Source organism: Oncorhynchus keta, chromosome 2 (genome assembly GCF_023373465.1).
Source record: "Oncorhynchus keta strain PuntledgeMale-10-30-2019 chromosome 2, Oket_V2, whole genome shotgun sequence".
NCBI classification, from domain to species: domain Eukaryota; kingdom Metazoa; phylum Chordata; class Actinopteri; order Salmoniformes; family Salmonidae; genus Oncorhynchus; species Oncorhynchus keta.
In genome coordinates, this window is record NC_068422.1 from 21,921,140 (window position 1) to 21,948,123 (window position 26,984).

Here is a 26,984-nt window from a genome sequence, read left to right on the forward strand (position 1 = left end):
CAAATCTACCATTCCAGTGTTTTACTTGCTATATTGTATTTACTTTGCCTCCATGGCCTTTTTTTTGCCTTTACCTCCCTTATCTCATCTAATTTGCTCACATTGTATATAGACTTGTTTATACTGTATTATTGACTGTATGTTTGTTTTATACCATGTGTAACTCTGTGTCGTTGTATCTGTCGAACTGCTTTGCTTTATCTTGGCCAGGTCGCAATTGTAAACGAGAACTTGTTGTCAACTTGCCTACCTGGTTAAATAAAGGTGAAATAAAATAAATAGAAAATAAAAAATTCACTTTAGCTCATTATGTCTTCAGCTAACTATGCTTACACTGCCATTCATCATAACAAACCATCTCCCTTTTTGTCCGCCATTTTTAACCGACTCAAGCTCACCGTCTTCCTCCCTCTCTCTTAGACCTCCTCTGCCTCTCTTTTTCCCTCAAATCCTCCTCCGTAATCCAAGTATATGTCTCCTTATGATAATACTGCAATTTTCCTGTCATACATCTTGTTCTTGCCTTCTCAAGGGACGCCATTTAACCGGCTGTCACAATCTCCGTACAATCAGCACGAACCCCTCGGGATGTAATGCTCAACAGTGCATTCCACTTATAATGCGCTGCATCGTCTTGATGTTATTTCTTTATTAAAAACTACCGCAACGCTTATCAATTTCAAACAAGCGCATTCTTCCAACCAACATCTCATGTTGATAGCTCACCAAATGTGATTCAGCCTGCCTTCTCTGTGAAAATGAATCCTGCTGATGGAACAAGACCGTACTATTCTAACATTCAACAGTAAGTTGAGACCCCCGACTGGTCGCCTATGTCGCTTATGGCTAGGGCCGGCTCTGCAGGTAACTAGTATCTGCACTGTCAAACCAGAAGTTCTGGCTGCTCAACCATTTTGATGAAACCGATTACCTCAACAACATTCAGTTAAGAAACTGAAATAGCTTAAGTGAGCAGTACTACCTTCATATGAGTAATACAAGTGCAGTTTGTTTTAGTACATTACATTTAACACCCCCACTAAGCCAGGCCTCCAATCATTTCCCAGTGTGCCTTGGCTCTTTAAATTAATTGTAGAGTTACCAACCATGACTGAATTTGCTGGTGACAGAGACATTGTTGTTGAATTAATTTATTATCAGTGCAGTGAGTGAGTTCCTAGGTGAATATTATCATTGAAACATGTTATATATTGTAAGGCCTAATGCAGTGGCCTGAAACTCATAGTATGAAGGTCACATCAGGCCTTGCAAGAAGTGTTGCAAAATTCCACAAACTTTCCAGTAATCTTCCAACCAGGAGTTCTGGAAAACCTGGGAAATATATCAGAATTTTGCCACCCTAAATCTAATTGGAATCTAGCCAGTGTTACACTAACCAACAGTTGACATTTGAATTCACCCACAACCCACATACAGTTGAAGTCAGAAGTTTGCATACACCATAGCCAAATACATTTAAACTCAGTTTTTCACAATTCCTGACATTTAATCCTATTAAAAATCCCCTGTCTTAGGTCAGTTAGAGTCACCACTTTATTTTAAGAATGGAATTTCAAAATAATAGTAGAGAGAATTATTTATTTCAGCTTTTTTATTTCTTTCATTACATTCCCAGTGGGTCTGAAGTTTACAAACACTCAATTAGTATTTGGTAGCATTGCCTTTAAATTGTTTAACTTGGGTCAAACGTTTTGGGTAGCCTCCCACAAGCTTCCCACAATAAGTTGGGTGAATTTTGGCCCATTTCTCCTGACAGAGCTGGTGTAACTGTATCAGGTTTGTAGGCCTCCTTGCTTGTACAAGCTTTTTCAGTTCTGCCCACAAATATTCTACAGGATTGAGTTCAGGGCTTTGTGATGCTCCAATACCTTGACTTTGTTGTCCTTATAAGCCATTTTGCCACAACTTTGGAAGTATGCTTGGGGTCATTGTCTATTTGGAAGACTCATTTGCGACCAAGCTTTAACTTCCTGACAGATGTCTTGAGATGTTGCTTCAATATATCCACATAATTTCCCTTCCTCATTAAGCCATCTATTTTGTGAAGTGCACCAGTCCCTCCTGCAGCAATGTACCCCCACAATATGATGCTGCCCCCCCGTGCTTCACGGTTGGGATGGTGTCTTTGGCTTGCAAGCCTCCCTCTTTTTCCACCAAACATAACGATCGTCTTTATGGCCAAACAGTTCTATTTTTGTTTCATCAGATCAGAGGACATTTCTCCAAAAAGTACGATCTTTGTCCCCATGTGCAGTTGGCTTTTTTTTAGTCTGGCTTTTTAATGGCAGTTTTGGAGCAGTGGCTTCTTCCTTGCTGAGCGGCTTTTTCAGGTTATGTCGATATAGGACTCGTTTTACTGTGGATATAGATACTTTTGTACCTGTATCCTCCAGCATCTTCACAAGATCCTTTGCTGTTGTTCTGGGATTGATTTGCACTTTTCGCACCGAAGTACGTTCATCTCTAAGAGACAGAACGTGTCTCCTTCCTGAGCGGTATGACGGCTGCGTGGTCCCATAGTGTTCATACTTGCGTACTATTGTTTGTACAGATGAACGTGGTACCTTCAGGTGTTTGGAAATTCCTCCCAAGGGTGAACCAGACTTGTGGAGGTCTACAATTGTTTTCTGAGGTCTTGGCTGATTTCTTTTGATTTTCCGAGGATGTCTCACAAAGAGGCACTGTGTTTGAAGGTAGGCCTTGAAATACATCCACAGGTACACCTCCAATTGACTCCAATGATGTCAATTAGCCTATCAGAAGCTTCTAAAGCCATTACATAATTTTCTGGAATTTTCCAAGCTGTTTAAATTCACAGTCGATATAGTGTATGTAAACTTCTGACCCACTGGAATTGGGATACAGTGAGTTATAAGTGGAATAATCTGTCTGTTAACAATTGTTGGAAAATTACTTGTGTCATGCACAAAGTAGATTTCCTTGCCAAAACTATCATTTGTTAACAAGGAATTTGTGGAGTGGTTGAAAAATGAGTTTTCATGACTCCAACCTAAGTGTATGTCAACTTCTGACTTCAACTGTATGTAATGACTGCCAGAGTTATGAACTGTAGGAGGAGACTACCTGAGCCATTTAAACTGTAATGACAATTTCAGTAACGGGTGCAAAAATGAAATTATTGGATTAGTTTAGAAATGTTTTATTTATCTTTGTGTAGCATAACATTTAATCCATCAATCACTCAATGTACATGCAAAAACACAGATATTAAAAACAATTCCAAAACATCAACCTTCAATTGATCATGCTGGGAAAAAAGTGCATTTGTTATCATTAAAAAATTGTAGTTTGTGTTACTTTCATTTAGTTTTGAGTCAGAACCATATTTAAATAATAATGACCATTCATTGACTTTGATTACAACTTACTAGAAGTATTTGAGTTAAAAATGCCTTGGGGTTTACAGTGTGCAACAAATTATATTTAAGAAAGTAACCTACCCAAACCTGCTCATGTTTATCATCTCAATTGTTGCACTTAATTTACTGTCCAATAGGTGGTGACATGTTGTGTTATAGTGACCCTGCCACTGTGACTTTATGATCCAGCAGTGGCTTCCATCAAAGGTGAGACTTAAATTAAACAGCTTTTGGTACTTTCTGTCCTCAACAGGCATCCTTCCGTTGATCTCGTCATGTCCTTGCAGACTTGATTTATGTTCTATCATCCCTTGTGGTCACCGGTCAAAACCACAGAATGTTTTAGCCTGGTGGTCTAGTCCACCATGCACACAGTCCCTAAAATGAATGCCCTTAAACTTTGTGTCCTTCCTACACAAGATACTATGTTCTCATACACAAAGCACTTTACCAGACTATTACAGTAGGGGAGAGTGGGGTATGTTGAGCCATTTTTTACTTTCAGCATCACTACATCAAGTGAAATATAGGATCCTTTCTAACAAAGATATATTTATTTCAGGATGTTGTGTATCCCTGGAAATAATCTGAATTAATGTAAACATAATAGTTTGAAAACTGCATTTGAGTGTGTGTGTGTTATGTTGACAGTCCAACAATAATTATGTCCTCCATTTAACTTGTGTATAATTTGGCTTCCAGCAAGGCTACTGTATGTGCAGTTGACAAAATTAAAATGGTGGTTTAAGTTATTAAACTGAGCTATTTTAATAATTGTCAGGAATTTAAGGTTGTCGGAGAGGCGTGGATTAACACGATGCACAAAGCCTTAATATCTGCTCTGATCCCTCACTCTCTATCATTTGCTCTCTCTCTCTCTCTCTCCTCCCCCCAAAGGCTCTGGCTCCTCTGGCCGGTACCTTGTTGTTTCTTCCTTGTGCGGCAGCGGGATATGAAGCATCACCATGGGTTTCATGGAATTCTACCTTGAGATTGACCCCGTGACCCTGAACCTCATCATCTTGGTAGCCAGCTATGTCATCCTCCTTCTCGTTTTCCTCATCTCCTGCATCCTGTACGACTGTCAGGGGAAGGACCCCACCAAGGAGTACGCCCCCGCGCCCCCTGCGTCACCCAGCCAGTCGCCCATACGCCTGGTGATCATGCAGAACTCTCCTACCTCGTCTCGCTGTGAGCGGCAGAGCAGCCAGAGTCAGACCCAGAACCATAACAACATGGCTCCTCCAGAACCCAACAGGAACGACTACGAGCCACCAGCGCTGACGCCCACCCCAGACCTGGGGAGGAAGAAGAGAAGCACCCTGGTCTGACAAGGAGAGGGGAATGAGGTGGTGGGTCCATGACTGAAGAGAAGATAGATACTAAGTACTGGAATTAGACAATGAGGAGGAGAGAGGGAGGAGAGGAGAGATTTGCAGACTGCACTGGACTGCACTGGACTGGATGTCATTCATTGCTGCTGTTTTGTACTTTCTTTTTGATATCGCTGAGGGGAAAGCTAAGAAGGTAAGCAGGCAGTTGTTGTTGGTGTGTGTGGGTGTGTGTCCCTTTTGCCCTCAGAACAGCCTCAATTTGTCGGGCATGGACTACAAGGTGTTGAAAGCGTTCCACAGGGATGCTTTCCATAGTTGTGTCAAGTTGGCTGGATGTCCTTTGGGTGGTGGACCATTCTTTTTTACATTTTTTAAAATTCTTATTTAATTTGTACCAATTTCGTGGTATCCAATTGTTGTAGTAGCTGCTATCTTGTCTCATCGCTACAACTCCCATACGGGCTCGGGAGAGACGAAGGTTGAAAGTCATGCGTCCTCCGATACGCAACCCAACCAGCCGTACTGCTTCTTAACACAGCGCACATCCACACATCCACAGCGCACATCCAACCCGGAAGCCAGCCGCACCAATGTGCCGGAGGAAACACCGTGCACCTTGGTTAGCGCTCACTGCGCCCGGCCCGCCACAGGAGTCGCTCGTGCACGATGAGACAAGGACATCCCTACCGACCAAGCCCTCCCTAACCCGGACAACGCTACCGGTTACGACAGAGCATGGGCGCGAACCCAGGGACTCTGATGGCACAGCTGGCGCTGCAGTACAGCCCCCTTAACCACTGCGCCACCCGGGAGGCCGGTGGACCATTCTTGATACACACGGGAAACTCTTGAGAATGAAAAACCCAGCAGTGTTGCAGTTCTTGACACACTCAAACCAGTGCGCCTGGCCCCTACTACCATACCCTGTTCAAAAGTACTTAAATCTTTTGTCTTGCCCATTAACCCTCTGAATGGCACACTTACACAATCCATTGTCTCAAGGCTTAAAAATCCTTCTTAAACCTGTCTCCTCCCCTTCATCTACACTGATTGAACTGACATCAGTAAGGGACCATAGTTTTCACCTGGATTCACCTGGTCAGTCTATGTCATGGAAAGCGCAGGTGTTGTTCCTAATGTTTTTTTTACACTCAGTGTAGTTCAAAGTTGGCATTGGTGAATGCAAGTAACCCCAAAAAAGAAGTCAATCCCTAATGCAGATGTTTTACACTGGGTTCCCCTGTCAAATCAATCAATATATCCAGGCTGTTACCACAGTGTGTGAGTCATCAATGTGATTGGTTAATTGAACACATTTGTTTAATGGAAGGAGACATGCATGGAAACATTAGCCCAATTCCTTTTGTGGGATGTTTGGAAGAACATGCAAATAGAATAGTGATATGAGACAGTAAAGTGCTTTTAACCTTAAGTCTTGCATGCAGGTGTGACCTGGCATGTAGGGAAGCTGCAGTAAGGGAATCCCCCACCCACATGTATGCTCGCAGAGATGGAGACAGATAAACAGACAAACAAACTCACAGACACACACACACACACACACACGCACACAATATAGCATGCAAGATTTGATAAATGATTAATGATCGGATAGACATAAAAGCAATCCAAGAACAGGCAGACAGTGAGACAGTGGGGGACCACTCCCCTGTGATAAGAACATTCAGTGACCACCAGACCCTACTATCATCCTCAACCCCCACTACTATAACAAGTCTCAGTCTCTGAGCCGTCTGCTTCTGTTGAAACCTGTCCATCCTTGGCCCTCCAAATCCTGCTTTATCCCGCAGGCACAAACCCCATCAGCAAAATGAATGTGGCCTGAGAGCACAAAGCCTCCCAGTCAATGAATGAATGCATGTCTGGCTTCACTCTGTCAATGATTGACATATATTAGGTTTTAACATATGAGCGTGATGTAAAAGCACTGTGAAACATTGGCTATTTTAAAAGAGTTAAAGCCAGACGCACTTTCATCCAGAGTGACTCATGATAGGTGCATTCATATAAGGAGGCTAAAAAACAGACCCACCGGATGTGTTCCAAATGGCACCCTATTCCCTACATAGTGCACTACCTTTTACCAGAGCTCTGGTCAAAAGTAGTGCACTATATATGGAATAGGGTACAGCTCTGATCAAAAGTAGTGCACTATATAAGGAATATGGTGTATTGAGACACATACACAGTTATGGTAAACATTATTATGAGGGGCTTTCCAAAAAGGCAACCTTGCAAATTTAAAGCATCTGTTTTAGTGATCAAAGGAGTGAAGCTATTTCAAAGAGGAGCACTTTGAAAGCCTCAGTTCTGCTATAATTGTGTCATGTTGAATTGTACGTTTCCTCCATGTTATGTCCCTAATCCATCAGCAGTAACGTCTGGTGCCCGCTGGGACAGATGTGGACACTTTTAGCATATAGATAGTTTTACTTACACAAATGCATGTGCTACCAGGGACCCCTATGGCAGTTTAAAATAGAGATGCAGTGTGGATTACATAAAATAAAGAGCATGAACATGACTAGAAGAGAGACGCCTTAATAAAAACATTTCAATTTGAACTACTACCCCATCTAGTGTCCGTTTAAAAGCCTAACATTGGGCTTTTCTTGTAGTGTCCAGTGCTACATTTGATGTCCCGTAGTTGCTTGCCCCGCCTTGTCCATATTCCCCATCGCTGATCCCTTGTAGGTGGCAGCCAGCTGGAGAATTCGCTTGAACCCTGCAGCTTGTCAGAGCTCAACTTAGCCAATAGCCATCATATTTGCCTTAACTGCAACAGGTGTAGGATCTTAATTTGATCACCCTGTTTTGCAGGAAATGCAAACTTGTAGTGTATTCAAGATTTTAAAAGGCTTCTAAGTTTGTAATGTCCACTTAAAAATGTCAGGCTTGATTTGCCCTAACTAAATATGTGTCAAACCCACTACAAAAATGCAATTCTGCAGCTTAACAAAACATTGGACTAATTACACAATAGCACTTGCATTGTAGCCTGTTTTGACATTTTTATTATGAAATTGCACTTATCCAGCCTACATGCTTGTAAATACCCGTTGCTATTTTGTTTTTTAATATGTGATCTTGTCTGAATGTTTTATGACTGCTGCAAAATGTTATTGCCTCTGAGGTCATTAATGCTTTCTGAATTTGAAAAATCTCCTTTACTTATAATCCACCCAATAATACACATTTCCTGTTGCTGCGGGATTATTTTCCCGCTTTGAGAAATTGCTCAAATGAATATCCTACACCTGTAGTTACAGTAGCTAACATGCATAAAGTAAGATTTAGGGCTAGTGTTTGGGTTAGCTCGCTAGTTACTTTCGATGCTGTAATAGCTTGCTATATCATCTCTACTAATGCATCAACTGAAGCTATACATCAGTTGAAGGTAATGTCTCCTCTCACTGTCTTTCCCCAGGGCAGCAGACCAGTGTGCAGTCATCACCACTCAGAAACCAGAAGACCTCTGACATTATGGAATCACTCTTCTCTCCATCGCTACACCGTTGGGCATGAATATGTCAAAGGGCCAGACAACGATGCCCTGCCACACCTCACTAAGAAGGAACCACCTTGAGATCAGAATCTACAGTACACGTATAATGAAGGAACTATGAACTCACAGAGAACTGCAATACCTATAATACCGTTCTCTTCGTCCACTGGAAAACTACATATTCCATGCACCTTTTCTGCTGTAATTCTTGAAAAATAATTATAGTGTCGAGCTTCTTGGACAAAACAGGGTCTACATTGTAATTGATATGCTGCACTTGAATGACAATGACTGTTTAGGACTAGGTGTACAACTCTTTCAATGAATGTCAGGCCTCTTGGCAGCTAGCTACTGTACTAAATGGAAATTTAGCTGACACTTTAATCCAAAACAGATTACAGTTAATACATATTCAGAATATGTGGTCAATTGTGGGAATCAAACCGTCAACTCAAACCAATCAGCCAACGAAACAATCAACTGACTAACCAACCATTCAACCGACTAACTAACTAACCAAACATCAGAACCATTCAATGGGCTCGCTCGACATTGCAGCTGACAGTGCAGGTGACTGCCGACTGACTGATCTACAAACCACCTTGCATCACAAACAACTACTCATTATAATTTGTAGATCAGTCGGACAGTTACAATTGATCCAGGATACATTATGGTTTCTCAAAGATTGTCTATTATATTCACGATAGTCGATCGACCGCTCTAACAATAGAAATACATGTCCTCAAATATGAAAGGCATGTGGGAGGAAGCTAGATAAGGTGGGACCATTCTGGCCAATGAGAGGGCAGATATGCATGTGAACAACAGGCCATAGAGCTAGATAGAGGACTCATATTTGTATCTGTGGTATTATAGCGTCTGTGACAGCATGGGCAGCACCATTGAAACTATGTCCATTTCAAGGTAGTCCATTTTCTTATTCATCGGCTGATTGCTCCCAACTCACAGGAATCCCCACATTAGTTGACAACTTTAAAATGGTGGAAGCCCTCAATGGCAATATGCATTTTAAGACAGGTTATATCCATTATGAGCCATCCATCTGTCTCTATCACAACAGGCACAACTCCGAAATAAAGTTGTTGTTTTTTCAAAGTTGTCAAAATGCCAGTTGCGTCCACTTATATCAGTGCATTTGAGACAATTGAACCATTATGAAACTTCTATTAGATCAAATAAGCCTCAGGTAGAAAATTAGCAATTCAATTCGACACTCTCTCATTGACCTCCATACAAAAATTCCTAAATTCATGGGCTTATTTTTCATAGACAGCTTCGCCTCTTTCTCTCTGGCCATTGTCACTACATGACTATCCTCCTCTGCTGGGCCACAACAAGCCTCAGTCATGTCAAGTAATTTGCTCTGCCATGAGATTGCCACGACTTTGAGTCGCAACAGCTTCCATGTAGTCCAGCTACTTTATGGAATCTGGGGGAGTCTTTGAGCCACAATGGTACATCCGTTTCCGGTTAGACCAGCTACTTCCTTAAAACTGGTGGGGAGGGATATAGAGACTGACATTGACTGGAGCAGGATGTGCTATGACTGTCCTCCGCTCAGCCACATCAAGACTCAGTCATGTCAAGTCATCCACTCTGCCACGACTTTGAAAAGAACCAAGTCAGAGTCCTGCCACCGAGGGACTCAACATGCTAAAGCCTCTTACGTAAAACTTTTTTTTATTTGAAATACTATGGCTTGCTCAGCTTGGTTCCCATCGAGACCAACCACTGACATGACCAATCACAGCACCCCATTTGCAATGTGAATTGCAGCAAATTATACTTCCCACGGGTTTGAGGAATTAGTCAGACTCAACTCCACAGAGTATTATAAAGCGAGGGCTATGTATTCCTTCTGATATCTGCTCTGCTTTTGTCCTCTCTGCATGGTTACAAACATTTACTCTTCTAAACAGACCAATTTGTTTTGGTCATATTCTGGGCTTGACATCAGTGGTAGTGGTACTAATAAGGTGTGGAGATCAGTTAAGTGACTTAGTCTTGTATGGGAGATGTGTGTGGCACACAAGAGGGAGGATTTAAAATCAAATGTGACTTGAGCCAATGTTCAAGTGAACTTGGTAGGTCATATTAATTTGGTATGAAATGGAAGCAAACAGGGAGGGACTACCTGGACTTTTTCAATAAGAAACGGTATTAGCTACATGTACACTAATGAATAAAACCCAGGTTTTGGGAAGGCGTTATACATATAATGTAAATGACTAACTGATGCTCTCAAAAGACAGAATATAATTTATCAAATGTAATATTTGTGGTACATTATTACTATAGTGCATGAATATATAGCACATTAAAAGTATCACAATAGTTTGACTCGTCCAAGACCCTCTAAATAATATTGTATTAAAAAAAAACGAAGAACTAAACTAGCTCCTGTGTTTGTGTAGGCTACATAACAGAGAGAAAAAGACATTCTACTACGTCAGAATTTCAAAATGACTATACCAAACCAGCACGATACAGTACATACACACACACACACACACACACACACACACACACACACACACACACATACAGAGTACAGTAGTAGGCTATGCTATGGGAGTGGAAGAGAGACTTTTGGAAACAGTATGTCATCTGATACTTAAAAAAAACAAGATCAGCTTTAGAGACATTTCTTTCTTTGTTTTTTTTCCCAAAATGTGTGACATGCAGATGGTTATTGCATCCTATCTTGTCTTGTTGCTTTTTTTCCTCGACGAATGTCATAACGTGAAACCACCGTATTGAACCAAGAGGTCGTAGATTGGTTCCAAATCGACCCGCCTTTTTTCATCAACCAAAGGAAAACATAACTAGCAGATGATATAAACTGTTTTATTGTGATCAAGAGAAACATAATCAAAAAGACAGCATGTAAGTGCCCTGGGGAACCCATCATCTGGGGAAAAAATGCACACAAAAGGGACAAATGAACATGAGATTTAACATACAGTACAAGTCAAAAGTTTAGACACACCTTCCCATTAAAGGGTTTTTCTTATTTTCTACATTGTAGAATAATAGTAAAGACATCAAAACTATGAAATAACACATATAGAATCATGTAGTAACCAAAAAAGTGTTAAACCAATCAAAATATATTTTTCAAAGTAGCCACCCTTTGCCTTGATGACAGCTTTGCACACTCTTGGCATTCTCTCAACCAGCTTCACCTTGAATGCTTTTCCAACAGTCGAAGGAGTTCCCACATATGCTGAGCACTTGTTGGCTGCCTTTCCTTCACTCTGCGGTCCAACTCATCCCAAACCATCTCAATTGGGATGAGGTCAGGTGATTGTGGAGGCCAGGTCATCTGATGCAGCACTCCATCACTCTCTTTCTTGGTCAAATAGAGGTGTGTTGGGTCATTGTCCTGTTTAAAAACAAATGATTGTCCCACTAAGCCCAAACCAGATGGGATGGCATATCGCTGCAGAATGCTGTGGTAGCCATGCTCGTTAAGTGTGCCTTCAACTCTAAATAAATCACTGGCAGTGTCACCAGCAAAGCACCCCCACACCATCACACCTCCTCCTCCATGCTTCACGGTGGGAACCACACATGGTGGAGATCATCCGTTCACCTACTCTGCGTCTCACAAAGACATGGCGATTGGAACCAAAAATCTAGTTGAATAGTTGATGTTGAGATGTGTCTGTGACTTGAACTCCGTGAAGCATTTATTTGGGCTGAAATTTCTGAGGTGCAGTTAACTCTAAATAACTTATCCTCTGCAGCAGAGATAACTCTGGGTCTTCCTTTCCTGTGGCAGTCCTCATAAGATCCAGTTTTTATTTAACTAGGCAAGTCAGTTAAGAACAAATTATTTTTTTACAATGACAGCTTACCCCAGCCAAACCCTAACCGGGCAACGACGCTGGGTCAATTGTGTGCCGCCCTATGGGACTCACAATCATGGCCGGTTGTGCTACAGCCCGGGATCAAACCAGGGTCTGTAGTGACGCCTCTAGCACTGAGATGCAGTGCCTTAGACCGCTGCGCCACTCAAGAGTCCCAGTTTCATCATAGTGTTTGTTGGTTTTTGAGACAATGTGGAAAATTGTAAAAAAAAGAATCTTTTTTTTTTTTTTTACTCTGGAATGAGTAGGTGTATCCAAACTTTTGACTGGTACTGTAATTATTTGTTTTTGGGACATTACATTATTCTATATCAAAACTACATACAGGTAAGAATTTAAAGAGATCCAGATATCAATATTTTCTTAGACTACAGCAAATGAACAGTCCAACAAAACATACAAGACAAAATGGCCTGTCGGTTTCATTTGTAATGTGGTCTTTAGTAATGTCCAGGCAAAGTATCTAAAAAACAGCTTTTGTTAAAAGTGAACAAGTTCTTAATATACACAGTTCATTTTTAAAATACACAAGAAATATAGTATGTTGGGAAAAATACTGTACAAAAACATGAATATCTTTGTATAAACAATAAAACCTTTAATATATCAATATATCCTTTGTATACTGAAATGTTTTGGTCTGTAGTAAAGATATAAAGTGATTAGGGTATATTCCACCGTACAGTATAGGCAACACAATTCATTCGCCCAACGTACTGTGTGACTGTTATCAGAGGAGGCTGCTGAGGGGAGGACGGCTCATAATAATGGCAGAAACCGAGCAAATGGAAAGGCATCAAACACCTGCAGACCGTGTGTTTGATGTGTTTGATACCATTCCACTGATTCCACTCCAGTCATTACCATGAGCCCGTTCTCCCCAATTAAGGTCCCACCAACCTCCTGTGTTTGTTATATACTGTAGTACATCTGTTACATTCATTTCATTGGGTCACAGAGAGCATCTGTGCAGTGTCCATACTAGGACAGTCTCAGTAGGACTTCTTTCAATCTGAGCAGGACTGAGAGGCTGTCTTAATACGGACACTGACAGAGAAAAGTCATGCTCGGGAAGAGTAAAAGAAAATTATAACAGCTATTGTCTATTGCATGTACGCTGATAATGTTCAAATTTAAATGCTTGAAGAGGAAATAAAAACATGCCAGATTATATGTAAATACTACAAGTAATTACAAATGAAATAAAGAGGGTTGTTCCATGTGTGTCTGTGACAGTAAGCTTGGTAGATAGGAGACCAAGACTCTACTGCTTTATGGGCTTATTGCTTTAGCTTCTGACAGTTTGTCTGTACAACACGGTGAAACGATGATCTGGTGACAGGTAACTTGAAACAACCTGTGTTAACAAAGTTATCAATAACACTGTCAAAACCTACAAGCTCTCACAGTCTTACGTCACAATAAGACGTGCATACATGTTTCTCAATCGTCATATTTCTAAGTTGTTCCAAACGTCAAATTTCAAAGTGTTTAAGGTTAAGGTTAGGCATTAAATCTGAATGGTTAAGGTTAGGCATTAACTCTGAATGGTTAAGGTTAGGGATAGGTTAGGTATAAAACAAAAATATAAAAACATCTTTCTATCGCTGGATTCAAACATGCAACCTTTGGAATCAGAGGCAGATGCTTACACCCATCCGCAACATCTTAGCAAAACCAAAACCTACTTGTTAGTAACAGGGCTCACTGTTGCCCCTTGTGGCTGTTTTCCACATAATCTCTGGACGTCCTCAGACATGGATCGACGTCGAATACTGACTTGTATCACGGGTGACCTGCCTGGTCATAACACTGCCATATGAACGAAATGAACAAATTACAAAGCTGACATCATAGAATGCTAGCCTGGACGCCAGTCTGTCTCTGCGTTAGCTAACATGCTGTTGCCTAATGAGAAACAGTTGGGTACCCAGGCTAGCGGTATGTAGGCATTAGAGAGATTTCAAAGTGTGAGCAGTGCAGTCATTCTTTACATCAAGATTCTACACTTTACAAACAGCTTATCTCTGTCAGAGCATAAGAAAGGGGGGTGGATTAAAAGAAAGCTGGATGAAGTGAGACAGGTAACGTCAGCAGACACATCTCAGCTGACATATTTACAGTATGGAAACCATAGAAAACCATGGCAACCACAGACACAAGATCATCAACAGATGATAACAGATGTTATGGATCAAGAGGGAGTTGGATAAGGGTTGGTAACATAACATTCAACATACATATTCATAAAAAATGAAATGCCACAGTAAACGCCGTGGACAATATGTACAAACCACTGTGTAAGGAAAATAACAAATAAAATACATTAGCCATGTGTGGATAAATGTATAAGAAAGAAAATAATAAAATTAAAAACACATAGCCCAGAAATAAAGGGAACGCATTCCGTTTCATACTCACACTTCACACAACATTATCCGCTTTCACGCTAAAGTGCCAATCAGAGACAGACATGGGTGAGATAAATGGGGGGATTGATTGGGTGGTTGTCTCAGACAGCTGTAAGCTCAGCCTCTCAGCCTCATATTTTGTGTGTGTGTGTGTAGTTGCTATCTGTGTTTGAGTGTATTCTGTCTCGGTCCCATTACAGAGGTCCGTGTGTGGCCTGGTACTTGACCACTATGTTTTTGGTGCGCCCCAACTCTCTCCTCAGGTCGCCCACCTCCATCCTCAGTGCTGAATTCTCTTTCTCCAGGAAACCCGCTCGGATGGCGATCTGGTTCTCTTTGAGCCGACGGGCGTCCCGTGACCTCTTGGCAGCCACGTTGTTCTTCTTACGCCTCACCCAATACCTGTCATCCTGCTCGAGAGGTGCAAGGGAAGAGAGTGGGGAGTTAGAAGAGGGGAAATGTCCCACTGGGCAAAAACTGATTGAATCAATGTTGTTTCCACGTAATTTCAACCCAAAAAGCCTGATGAAGTTGAATCAACATGGAAAACTAATTGGATTTGCAAAAAGTCATCAACTTAAGGGCATTTCGTCTTTTTTGACCCAACTTTGAACTTAAATCCAATGACGGTGAATTGTTTAGTTGATTTTACGTTTAATGTGAATTTGTTGACAACTCAACCAAATGTAAATCAAAACTAGATATCGAACGGACTTCCGTGCCCAGTGGCACAGTTAATTATAAACTCCTCAGAGCTAATTTATAAACGTTGCCTATGTACAAAAAAAAAACAACCATTAATGTACCAATTTTCACGCAAAAGTTGGCATTTATACAAACTGAACTTGAAGTGAGAATGTGCTTAGCTTCCCACAAACTTTAGAATATGCACAACTTTTAGTGGTTAACGTATTGCATTGCAAGCAGGCAAGAAGCCTGGTATTTTATGCAAATGTGGGATATGATGACATACTTACTCATAAGAAAAATATAATAACAGGATTCAATAATATACCGTTAGTGAGAACAGCGAAGATGCATTTTTTGCATCCTAAAGTAGTTAGAAACAGGCATCTATAGTACATTTGGAAACTATTCAGACCCCTTCGCTTTTAACATTTTGTTACGTTACAGACTAATTATAAAATTGATTAAAACATTTTTTTTCTCATCAATCTACACACAATACCCCATAATGGCAAAGCATTTTTAGAAATGTTTGCAAATGTATTAAAAATACAAAACAGAAATTGCTTATTTACATAAGTATTCAGACTCGACATTTTGCTCAGGTGCATCCAGTTGCCATTGATGATCCTTGAGATATTTCTACAACTTGATTGGTGTACATCTGTGGTAAATTCAATTGATTGGACATGATTTGGAAAGGCACAGAACCTGTCTACATAAGGTCTCACAGTTGACAGTCAAGTCAAAGCAAAGATTAAGCCATGAGATTGAAGGAATTGTGTTGAGGCAAAGATCTGGGGAAGGGTACCAAATCATTTCTGCAGCATTGTAGGTCCCCAAGAACACAGTGGCCTCCATCATGCTTAGATGGAAGAAGTTTGTAAGCACCAACACTTTTCCTTGAGCTGGCCGCCCGGCCAAACTGAGCAATCGGGGGAGAAGGGCCTTGGTCAGGGAGGTGACCAAGAATTCCTTGAGCTGGCCGCCCGGCCAAACTGAGCAATCGGGGGAGAAGGGCCTTGGTCAGGGAGGTGACCAAGAATCCGATGGTCACTCTGAAAGACCTCCAGAGTTCCTCTGTGGAGATGGTTGTCCTTCTGGAAGGTTCTCCCATCTCTGCAGCACTCCACCAATCATGCCTTTATGGCAGATGGAAGCCACTCCTCAGTAAAAGGCACATGACAGCCCGCTTCAAGTTTGCCAAAAGGCGCCTAAAGGACTCAGACCATGAGAAACAAGATTCTCTGGTCTGATAAACCAAGATTGAACTCTTTGGCCTGAATGCCAAGTATCACATCTGGAGGAAACCTGGCACCATCCCTATGGTGAAGCATGGTGGTGGCAGCATCATGCTGTGGGGAAGTTTTTCAGCGGCCGGGACTGGGAGTCTAGTCAGGATTGAGGGAAAGATGAACGGATTAAAGTACAGAGAGATCCTTGGTGAAAATCTGCTCCAGGGTTCTCAACCTCAGACTGGGGTGAAGGTTCACCTTCCAACAGGACAATGACCTTAAGTACACAGCCAAGACGAAGCAGGAATGGTTCCGGGACAAGTCTCTGAATGTCCTTGAGTGTCCCAGCCAGAGCCCGGACTTGAACCCGATGGAGAGACCTGAAAATAGTTGTGCAGCGATGCTCCACATCCAACCTGACAGAGCTTGAGAGGATCTACAGAGAAGAATGGGAGATATTCCCGAAATATAAGTGCGCCAAGCTTGAAGCATCAAACCCATGAAGACTCAAAGCTGTAATCGCTACCAAAGCTGCTTCAACAAGTTACAGGTATGAAAACTATGTAAATGTGATCTCATTTTTTTATACATTTGCATTGTGTGTAGATTGAGGAGGGAAAAATAACTATTGAATCCATTTTATAATAAGGCTGTAACGTAACAAAATGTGGAAAATGTTAAGGGGTCTGAATACTTTCCCAGGGCACTGTATTTCTTTTCTATGATCATTGCAGGATAAATCATTTTTCTGACTATGATGGTTTCATACTTGCCAAGTAGCTTATAGGCCTAGAACGTCCCATCTCTCATTTAATTGGACCCACTTTAAAAAGGTTAAATATAATAAATTCCTCACCACATTTTCTGGCCATGATGGGTTCATATTCTTGAAGAAGCTTTAACCTACAACAAATTACCATGGCATCTCTCATTTCATTTGGCCTATTAGACTATTGTTTCAAGTATTTTGCTCTATGCATCCAAAAGGGAGCGCAGTTAATATACAGTATAATTTAACAGACAGTTAATATTTTGCTTTGAAGTGTGTAGGCTACCACAGTAGACATACTAGACAATGTATAAACATTTGCGGCCAGTGCAGTATATTTAGGATTGGGAAAAAGTTAACGCAAAACATCACCGATTTCAAATGATCCGTTTACAGTTCCACAGCAATTTACAATAGTTTTTCCTCTTTCAGAAACTGTCAGATACAGCAAATGTTAATGTAAATATGTAAAACATTCTACCAACACCTCCAGAGACATTTGATCAAGTTGGCCATTGCTATTTCCTTTAGAAACTAACTTGGCCTAATTCCAGTCATTCCAAAGTATACAGTAAATAAGGGCATTACTGTCACCATAAAAGGTGGAGTTTTAATGCTCATTCATGTGTGCATAGTTTCAGCACCGGTCTGATTTTTAATGGGCAACATGTGTATGCATGTTATGTGCAAAGTTTATAAATCTCAATATTTGTGTGCAGTCTTTTTAGAAATGGCACAGGCAGATATTTAGTGTGAAATGTACACAACGGTTATACATAAGACCCCAGATGACCAATATTATAATTTAAAAAAAACTCACATTTCATATAAGCGGGTTAACTGGATTGGTAGCTTTAGCCAACTTTCCATTGGCTTGTTGCTGTGTACCAAAACAGTTGCCTAAGCAACGCTGTATAGGGGTTGCCATGAATTTGGCATTATCTTACAGGCAGCTCCTGGTGAGTAAAATGCTCTAATATAAATATGGTATCAAAGCAAGTACAGGGCAATGACACACAGTACAATACCGTAAAATTTAACAATGAAAAAACGCAGTGGGACTGGCTTTGAGGTCCAGAATTGAGTTTGAGGGATCTTTAAAGTATATTTTAAATGCATTCTTTGGGATATTTACCTGGTACCAAAACAGGTCAAACACTGTAAAGGGGTTACATTTGGCAGTAGCTTACAGGCAGCTCGTAGCAAGTCAAATTATGCATTTCAAATTACAGTACACCTACGGTAATATAAATACAGTATCACAGTACAAGTACATCATAAAGTTGGCTGTATTATATTGTAGAAAAATGTAATGCCTCTGTAATCAGAATAAATTCTGAATGGATGAATGAATTAAAGAGGGGAGGGGTTTGTATTTTACTATAATTACAAGGGATTGGTGCAAGCAGGCTAGCTGCTTGATAAAGTGTTTACACATTACAGAATATTTTGTGTTTTATATCACTTGACCTTCTAGGGGCCTTAAGGCTTCCAAACTGGCAGTAACTAAAAGGCAAAACACAGCTAAATGCTGAACAATTTAAGGTTTAATACATACTGCCACTCTAATCTGTCATCTATACATTTTCAATAGAGGGAGCATTATCATGTGAGCTAAATTGGTACAGCATTCTCACTCCCGGGTGCAACAATTATAGCCTCTTAAAAGGCACACCTCAAAATACGTTAATGAGCCAGAAACAACAATACCATGCACCTACTAGTGGTCAAAAGGTCCAAAGATACAGTACGTTCACTCCGTGAAAAATCACTCTGAAATTAAACACATCCATTTGCTAACATAATGCTCTCCCATTAGAAAATGACCCCTCCTCTCTCTCTGGCAGCTAGTGGAGTTTTCCCCATAACCTTTGTATGCCTGCACAATCAGCTTTCAGTCAATGTACTAAAACCATGCATGGATCCACCTTTATGCGAACAAACTTAAAAAGGCAAATCCCCTAAATCTCTCACACTCACAACCTTGTTTTCATACGGCTTTAGTGTTGTTGTGAAACCAGACTATAATCAGTATTAATGGCTCTCTGTCTACATGCCATTCATTCACTGTGATTATCATCTATAAATAATAGATGATTCGGCATTATGACCAACTCTACCTGTTACATAATCAGGGATAACACAGCGCTAAGTAATCTGATAGATTAGATGACACACACACACCTTCATGTCATCAGGGAATAACACCTTGCGAGCCTTCTTGAACATGGGCTGTGGTTTGAGCTCCTCGGGGGCAAACTTGCATTTGCGGGGGTCGAACATCTCCTGTCCCGGTACACTGGACAGGGCCAGGTCAGCAGGGTCGGGCTCATAACTCATCGGCACCTGGATGGACTCTGGGTCGATGGGGCTGGGAGTGTTTCTGGATGGCAGGGCTAGAGAAGGGGAGGAAGACAACAACAGGATGTTTGAGACATGGAAATAGGCTAGAGAAATGTATTTGATAGAATTATAGAAATTACCTCTGCATACTTTTTGGGTTGGTGTGTCGGTTAAAAGTAATGCATTCATGACATTCATGAAAAGTGACAAATTGAAAGTAATGCATTTTTATTCCCAGCACCACAAATAATTGCACTGTTATTATAGTTGGGGGTGGCAAGGTAGAATAGTGGTTAGAGAGTTGGACTAGTAACCAAAAGGTTGCAAGTTCAAATCCCTGAGCTGACAAGGTACAAATCTGTTGTTCTGCCCCTGAACAGGCAGTTAACCCACTGTTCCTAGGGCATCATTGAAAATAAGAATTTGTTCTTAACTGACTTGCCTAGTTAAATAAAGGTTAAAAAAATAATAATTTTAAATTATGTATCCAGTAGTAGTGGCAAACAGTGGCCACCATGGGGCACAAGACACAAAGCTAACACTCACAACCTACACCAAAATTTGCCATTGTGTGAAACATACCAGTGTGAGTACCTACATTTCCCCTCTTCCCCCTCCAATTCCTATCCAAAAATCAACTCTGAACCAACTACTGGACAGAAGCACATTGGTTCTAAAATGGGTATGTGGACAGGGCTCATATTATAAATCTCTATCCACTTGTCTCTTGTCTCATTATGCATGCATGTATCTATTTGCATTGAGTGGAGACTGGAGGCCAGCTGGTGTGAGATGGAGAGAGAAAGACAGTGCCAGAGGCCCTGCTCCTTTTCAAATGACATCTGAACCTCATTCTCAAATCAAAGTTTATTGGTCAAGTGCACAGGATACAGAAAAGCCCTACAGATCTGAACCTGATGTGACGACTAGGCCCTTCTCTAACTGAGCTGAGGTATAATAGTCGTATAGTCAAATTCAGATTCACATTTAATTTATAATCACACTAACAAGTGTACAGGAGGTGTACTTGGACTTCAAGCTGCCTCGCGCTACAGAAACAGGAGACAGCCTCCTGCCTCTATGGGTTGTTCTGGCTCGGACAGGGCTTACTTGGTCAAGCCTTTCGTATCTACTTAACTAACCGCTACCTCAGGCTCAACTGCTACCAGAGAGAGAGAGTCGGCTGGTGGACGAGATTAATCACACTGATTCGGTCTGAGATTTACAGTATCGATAGATCTATACCTAGCTCAGCTACACAGGGATGTACAGAGACAGATTTGACCTTCAGTGCAGATAAATATTTCACTTCAATCAAGAGAAGACAACATATGCTTCTTAGAAGTGAGTAAAGCACCTGCTAATCAGAAGTGCCTGAGACGAGTGACTAAGGAACAGAACATTACACTAATTAGCTAAAGGGATGCACTGAGAGAGATTTGACCTCCAGGTGAAGATTTCACTTCAATCAAGAGAAGGCAATCTGCTTCTCAGAAAAGTGTCTTAGGCTGTGTTTACACACGTAACCCAATTCTGATCTTTTATTTGCATACCTGATATTTAAAAACAAAATGGAATCAGATCTTTTAAATATTTTCAAATACCCCAACATTTCAAGGAATTGTTTACACAGCCACCCTAAGAACCCAATTCAGATTTTTCTTCATATCAAATCTTTTTTTCTGACTGTCATCATTCAGTTTTACATGTGACAAATATCAGATTTGCGCATTCACACTGATCTAGCCTCTGAAGTAGCACACAGATGCAATGCTCATTTCCTGTCACTGTTCTAGGGGGGTTGTCATGGTAATGGACGGTAATGTGCAAAACAAACACTCCAGAGTAATGAAATATAAATCAAGACAGAGCCACATGGGCTGCCTGTGTAAACGCAGCCTAATTCTGATCTTTTTTTCACTAATTGGTCAGATCAGGTCAGGTCTTTACCCAATAATTGGGCAAAATATCAAAAGTGTGCTGCCTGTGTAAACGCAGCCATATAGATGTGGGTTAACAACTGCCTCTCTGAAGAGAAGTACTTCAAATGAGTGACTTACAAACAGAACATTGCACAAATTAATCAAGTTAATTAAGCCTTGTTCAAACTGCAGGCCTTAATGCTCAAATCAGTTTGGTTTTTCAAATCTGTTTTGGAATATGACTGTCCAAACAGCAAGTTACAAGTGACCAAATCGGATCCGTGTGTGTTCAGACAGCAGTCATTTGCTGACATGGCTACACTCTTTGTCATAGTAATATCGGGTGTGAGCGCAGAGGTGTAGGCTGATTGGTGGTGGTGCTGAAGGTGACAACAATGTCTGCTTTGAATGTTCAAAATCATAGTGTAAGAACACTTTTAAAGCCTTGAAGGATAAGATAATCCAACTTTTAAAACAAGTCATTGTTGGCTAGCCACAGCAGTCTATCTATGTAGGTGGCTGTTGAGCTTTCTAGCACATTCACTCATTTGTTTGTAAACAATTAACACGCTAGTTAGCTACCACATGTTCTTGTCAACCTGTCAGAGTAGCTAGCAAGCAACAAGATATGCTACATAACAATCTAAAAACCATTTGAGGGCAAATAAATCAGATTTGACCGCTCAGACAAGTTTCTCGGCCAGGAATCAGAATTGTATCCGATTTCAAACCACACCCCCAAACATCTTCCCGCAGTGGTGGTAGGGGTTGGAAGACAGTAGTCTGACTGGCCTACATGCTGTTTACATTCTGTGGTTGGTTATTGTTGGTCCATATGTCTTATAGGTTTGATCAGCGGTTCCCAACTCCGGTCCTCGAATATCCCCAACAGTACACATTTTTATTGTAGCCCCAAACAAGCACACCTGATTGAGTTGAATCAGGTGAGTTTGTCTGGGGCTAAAACCAAAATGTATGCTGTTGCGAACTGGAGGACTGGAGTTGGGAACCACTGCATTAGATTCTACAATGTGTGTTAGCTGGGTTCACGTGAGGTACCCCTGCTCATACTTCTGATCATGTCCCAGTTCAGGTAAGTAGAGCACAGTATGTACCTAAAACACAGATATTACGCAGAGACAAGCCCAAGTCCAGGCAGCCTGAAGCGGTGTGTCTGCAACACACTTACGGGTCACACCATCACAACATCCGTTGAACTTCACACCTTTTCCATTCTGGGTTTGTGGCCTCTTCTAAGGAACCTAATAAAGCAGTCCTACACTCTATTCGTACTGGGCCTGCATTTTAATGGGGGCACAGACACTAAGGACTGTGACGGATACATGATTCATCTTTTCCCTTCTCGTCTATTTTTATGTTGACGTAATTTGTTCTGAATTCTGACACACTCAGAATGCATTGGTTGGCTCATCCCAACCCAAGGCCAAGTATGAAATGAACAGACAGCTCTACATTGCATCTATTGATTTACTCATCGATTACGAGGTGACAATAAAATATGCTGCTGGACCCCTCGAGGTGACAATTAATACGGTTTAGAACTGCAATAGCAACTCTCATAAAAGTGGTCCTCTGTGACTCAGCTGGTAGAGCATGGTACTTGCAACACCATGGTTGCGGGTTCGATTCCCACGGGGGACCAGTGTGAACATGAATCCACTCACTACTGTAAGTTGCTCTGGATAAGAGTGCCTGCTAAAATGTAAAAGTAGTGTACATCTAACACCTTACTAGCAGGTGTATTGTATTTTCACTTCAAATGAAGTGATCGCAGAGCTTAGGGGGAATATTTTCCCTAGTGACAAAAGGCAGGGAAAGGATGAATTTGATGGTGTACTGTAGGCGTGAACATTCTTGCCCCTGCTCCTCCTTGTTTTCCTGTGTGTTTTGGTATGTATGCGAGGTGTGCATGTGTGTGTTTTACACACCTGTTCTGGTAAGACTACGGAGACAGTTCTGTGCGCCCATGCCTGTGTGTACCAACGTCGATGCGCTGGCATGGCTGCTAAGGTCGATCACTGAGGGCGACGGTGTGGTCGGGGCTTGTGACCTACTTGACGTCTGGTGCTGGGACTGCGATTGGTGTGATTGGTGCTGGTGGACGGCGGTGGCGAGATCAGACGGAATGCCATTTTCCGACAGGAACTCGTCCAGATCCATGTACTCCAGCTGGAAATTGTCCTCATCGTAGTGGAGAGTCTTGTTCCACAGTGTGGGGCCAAGGAAGGCTGACTGTGGGGCACTCCTCTCCTCATCCAAATTCTTCTCCTTCTCTCGCTCCTTCCCAAACCCTAGAGAGAACACTGTTAGTACCAAGACATATATTTGTTTTTTAACAATGCTGCTCTATCACAAGGCTTATATTATATTGAATATGCAGCATGTTTATTTCAGTTTATTGTATCTGTAATTTGGGAGAATAAAGTATCCGCTATGGCAGGGCTATTCAACTCTTCCCCTGTGAGGTCTGGAGCATTCTGTTTTTTTGTTCTACCTGATAATTAATTGCACACACTTGGTGTTCCAGGTCTAAATCAGTCCCTGATTAGAGGGGAACAATGACAAAACGCAGTGGAACTGGCTTTGAGGTCCAGAGTTGAGTTTGAGGGATCTTTAAAGTATATTTTAAATGCATTCTTTGGGATATTTACCTGGTACCAAAACAGGTCAAACACTGTAAAGGGGTTACATTTGGCAGTAGCTTACAGGCAGCTCGTAGCAAGTCAAATTATGCATTTCATATTACAGTACACCTACTGTAATATAAATAACTCTAATTTTATTGGTCACATACACATAATTAACAGATGTCATTGCGGGTATAGCGAAATTCTAGAAATACGTTATCAAAGCAAGTACTGTGTAATGACATACAGTACAATACTGTAAAATATTCTGTTTTATCCTATAAAAAGGTCAATACTACCGTAATCGGAATTCATAAATGGATGAATGAATGAAATTCATTGAGGGGAGGGATTGTTTGTATTTCACAGTATTTTATTGTAATTACATGGGATCGATGCAAGCAGGTTGCCTGCTAGGTAAAGTATTTACACATTACAGTAGGTATATTAATGAATATTTGGTGTTTATATCATTTGTACTTATAGAGACTTTAAAGGCTTCCAAACTGGCAGTGACTAAAGGTCAAAACAGACCAAAAGGACATAGCAAAATGCTTAACCATTTGAGGGTTAAAACTAGATGCCAGTCCAATCTGTCTCCTAGACAAATTTACAGGGCACTATAACCACATTGCACATTCATCTTCTGCACATCTATCTCTTCAGTGTTTAATTGTTATATTGTAATTATTTTACAACTATGGCCTGTTTATTGCCTTACCTCCCTTATCCTACCTCATTTGCACACACTGTATATAGACTTTTTAAAATTGAATGTATTGACTGAATGTTTATTTATTCCATGTATTGTTATTCCTGTGTTGTTGTTTGTGTTGCACTGCTTTGCTTTATCTTGGTCAGGTCGCAGTTGTAAATGAGAACTTGTTCTCAACTAGCCTACCAGGTTAAATAAAGGTGAAATATATATATATTTTTTTTTAAATAGGAGTTCAAATTGTACAGCATTCTCACACACAGGTGCAACAGATATGGCCTCTCTACAAGGAACGCCTAAAAATATGTTAATGAGCCAGAAACAACAACACCATACATCAAATAGTAGTTAAAAAGTTTTTGGCACTCCAAAAATACTGTACTGTATTCTGTGTGGCGGAATTACAGTACCATTCGAAATACAGCAATTCTTTGCCCAGGCCACAACATTTTCTCACAATTAACTATAATTTACAGTATGCTGCAGTAAAAAGTTTGAGTATTTTACTGTTGATAATACCCCAAATTTCCGTATAATTTACAGTTTTCTGTTACAGTGTAGATACAAGTAACTTATCCTCTAAATAAACTACACAAAAATGCATAAATGAACAATGGAATTAAAAAAATATATATATATTTCTATACAAATTAGAATAATTTCAATTTAAGATAAGTTGTTATATAGACTTGGAACATAATATAATAATAAAAAATACTTATTTCTTACCTTCATTTTGGTGTTCATGTTTGAGGAAGGGTAGCTTCATGGGGTTCTCCAATAGAGACTTCAGTACGCAGTGATTCGACGCAGGTAGAAAACTTGGATTCACCGTGAGATGCCTGGACATTATTTTATCCATCACTTCTTCCTTTAGCTGTAAAAAATGCACTAAATCTGGTCCTGGGGTATAGTTATGCAGATAGGCTAATACAAAATATTAAACAAAGCAAATAAATCTAAATCACAAGAATAGGTCGATTTAACCTGTTCAATTAGCCTAACTGGAGAGAAAAATTAACTCAGTGGGCAGATTGCGTGCAAAGCTGGTTCCAGGGCCACCGGCTATTCCAAAATCGTCTGTAGTCTGCAGCAGAAGACTGATAGCGTTCAAGAAGACAGATAGCGTTCACCCATTCCATTCATACCATATGTGAGAACCGAGGTATGTGACGTCAAACCCTGAGAGATACCGCCCCTCTTTCCTCGGGTGTGTGCGTGCGCGCGCGCGCTCGTGTGTGTGTGTGTGTGCGTGTGTGTTTCCCGACCAATTCATCATTACAATGAAAGAGGCCAGTGTCAAAAAGTGATTAAACGCCACTCGGAAGTTCATTCCGGTCTTTATTCGGTCTGTCGTGAAAGTTACCTATGTGCTACTACAGTATATTATAATAGACATAGTCTTATGCCCTGTGGCCTATAATTTATCATAATGTTTAACAGGGTTCAAATAAGCAGACATTGCAGGGCTATTCATCACCAGAATGCGCACAGAGAGTAATAGGCCTATTGGCATAATATCCGAGTTTGTGTGTAGAAAATCTAATTAAACTGTTATAACATTATGTAGGCATAAATTGGCCCTTGTTTCATAATAGGTGCAAGGTGCCATCAGTTTTGAATCCCTCGTTCTCTATGAGAAACGCATCCTCATATGTGAAACACATGACATATTCGCTTTAAATTAGGCTAAGATTTGTTCCCACATACATACAAGAACACATGCATTTTCAGACTATTTAAAAGCGCTTTCGTCATGTTTCAAACGAGGAACTGTAAGAGCGCATTTTTTTTTATACAGAGCGCTTTTTTCGTCGGTCACGCTTTGAACGCACGGAACAAACCCTGTTCACCCGAGAACAGAGTGGAATGATTGGTCACGTGCGTGGGCGCGGTTGACCTACTTTTGCCCAATAGCAGAGCGAGATATCCTGCGCTCGCTGCTCACCCCCTCCCTAGCCGGTTCTCACATTGAACCCCTCATGTGCCTTTGCCCGGGGAGAAAAACAACTCAATCTCACACAGTACTGGGGAAGAAAAAAGGGTCCATACTCCTTGAAATAAGCCGTTTAGGCCTACAAATGAACAACTGCAGGA

At 41.0% G+C, this 26,984-nt stretch overlaps 2 protein-coding genes across 2 annotated transcripts; one reads left to right on the top strand and one right to left on the bottom strand.

Annotated features, from left to right (window-relative positions):
* The first annotated feature begins 4,172 nt into the window (after window positions 1-4,172).
* si:ch73-256g18.2 (small integral membrane protein 36) lies at window positions 4,173-10,775 on the top strand. Its single transcript, XM_035741531.2, has 2 exons — window positions 4,173-4,928; window positions 8,184-10,775. Exon 1 carries the CDS (start codon window positions 4,367-4,369, stop codon window positions 4,730-4,732), a length of 366 nt encoding a protein of 121 aa, XP_035597424.1. The 5' UTR covers window positions 4,173-4,366; the 3' UTR covers window positions 4,733-4,928; window positions 8,184-10,775.
* Window positions 10,776-11,118: 343 nt separating this feature from the next.
* Window positions 11,119-26,061, bottom strand: hlfb (HLF transcription factor, PAR bZIP family member b). Its single transcript, XM_035792648.2, has 4 exons — window positions 25,617-26,061; window positions 23,474-23,836; window positions 19,444-19,655; window positions 11,119-14,978 (listed from the first exon to the last, which is right to left on the bottom strand). Exons 1-4 carry the CDS (start codon window positions 25,747-25,749, stop codon window positions 14,763-14,765), a joined length of 924 nt encoding a protein of 307 aa, XP_035648541.1. The 5' UTR covers window positions 25,750-26,061; the 3' UTR covers window positions 11,119-14,762.
* Window positions 26,062-26,984: the final 923 nt, after the last annotated feature.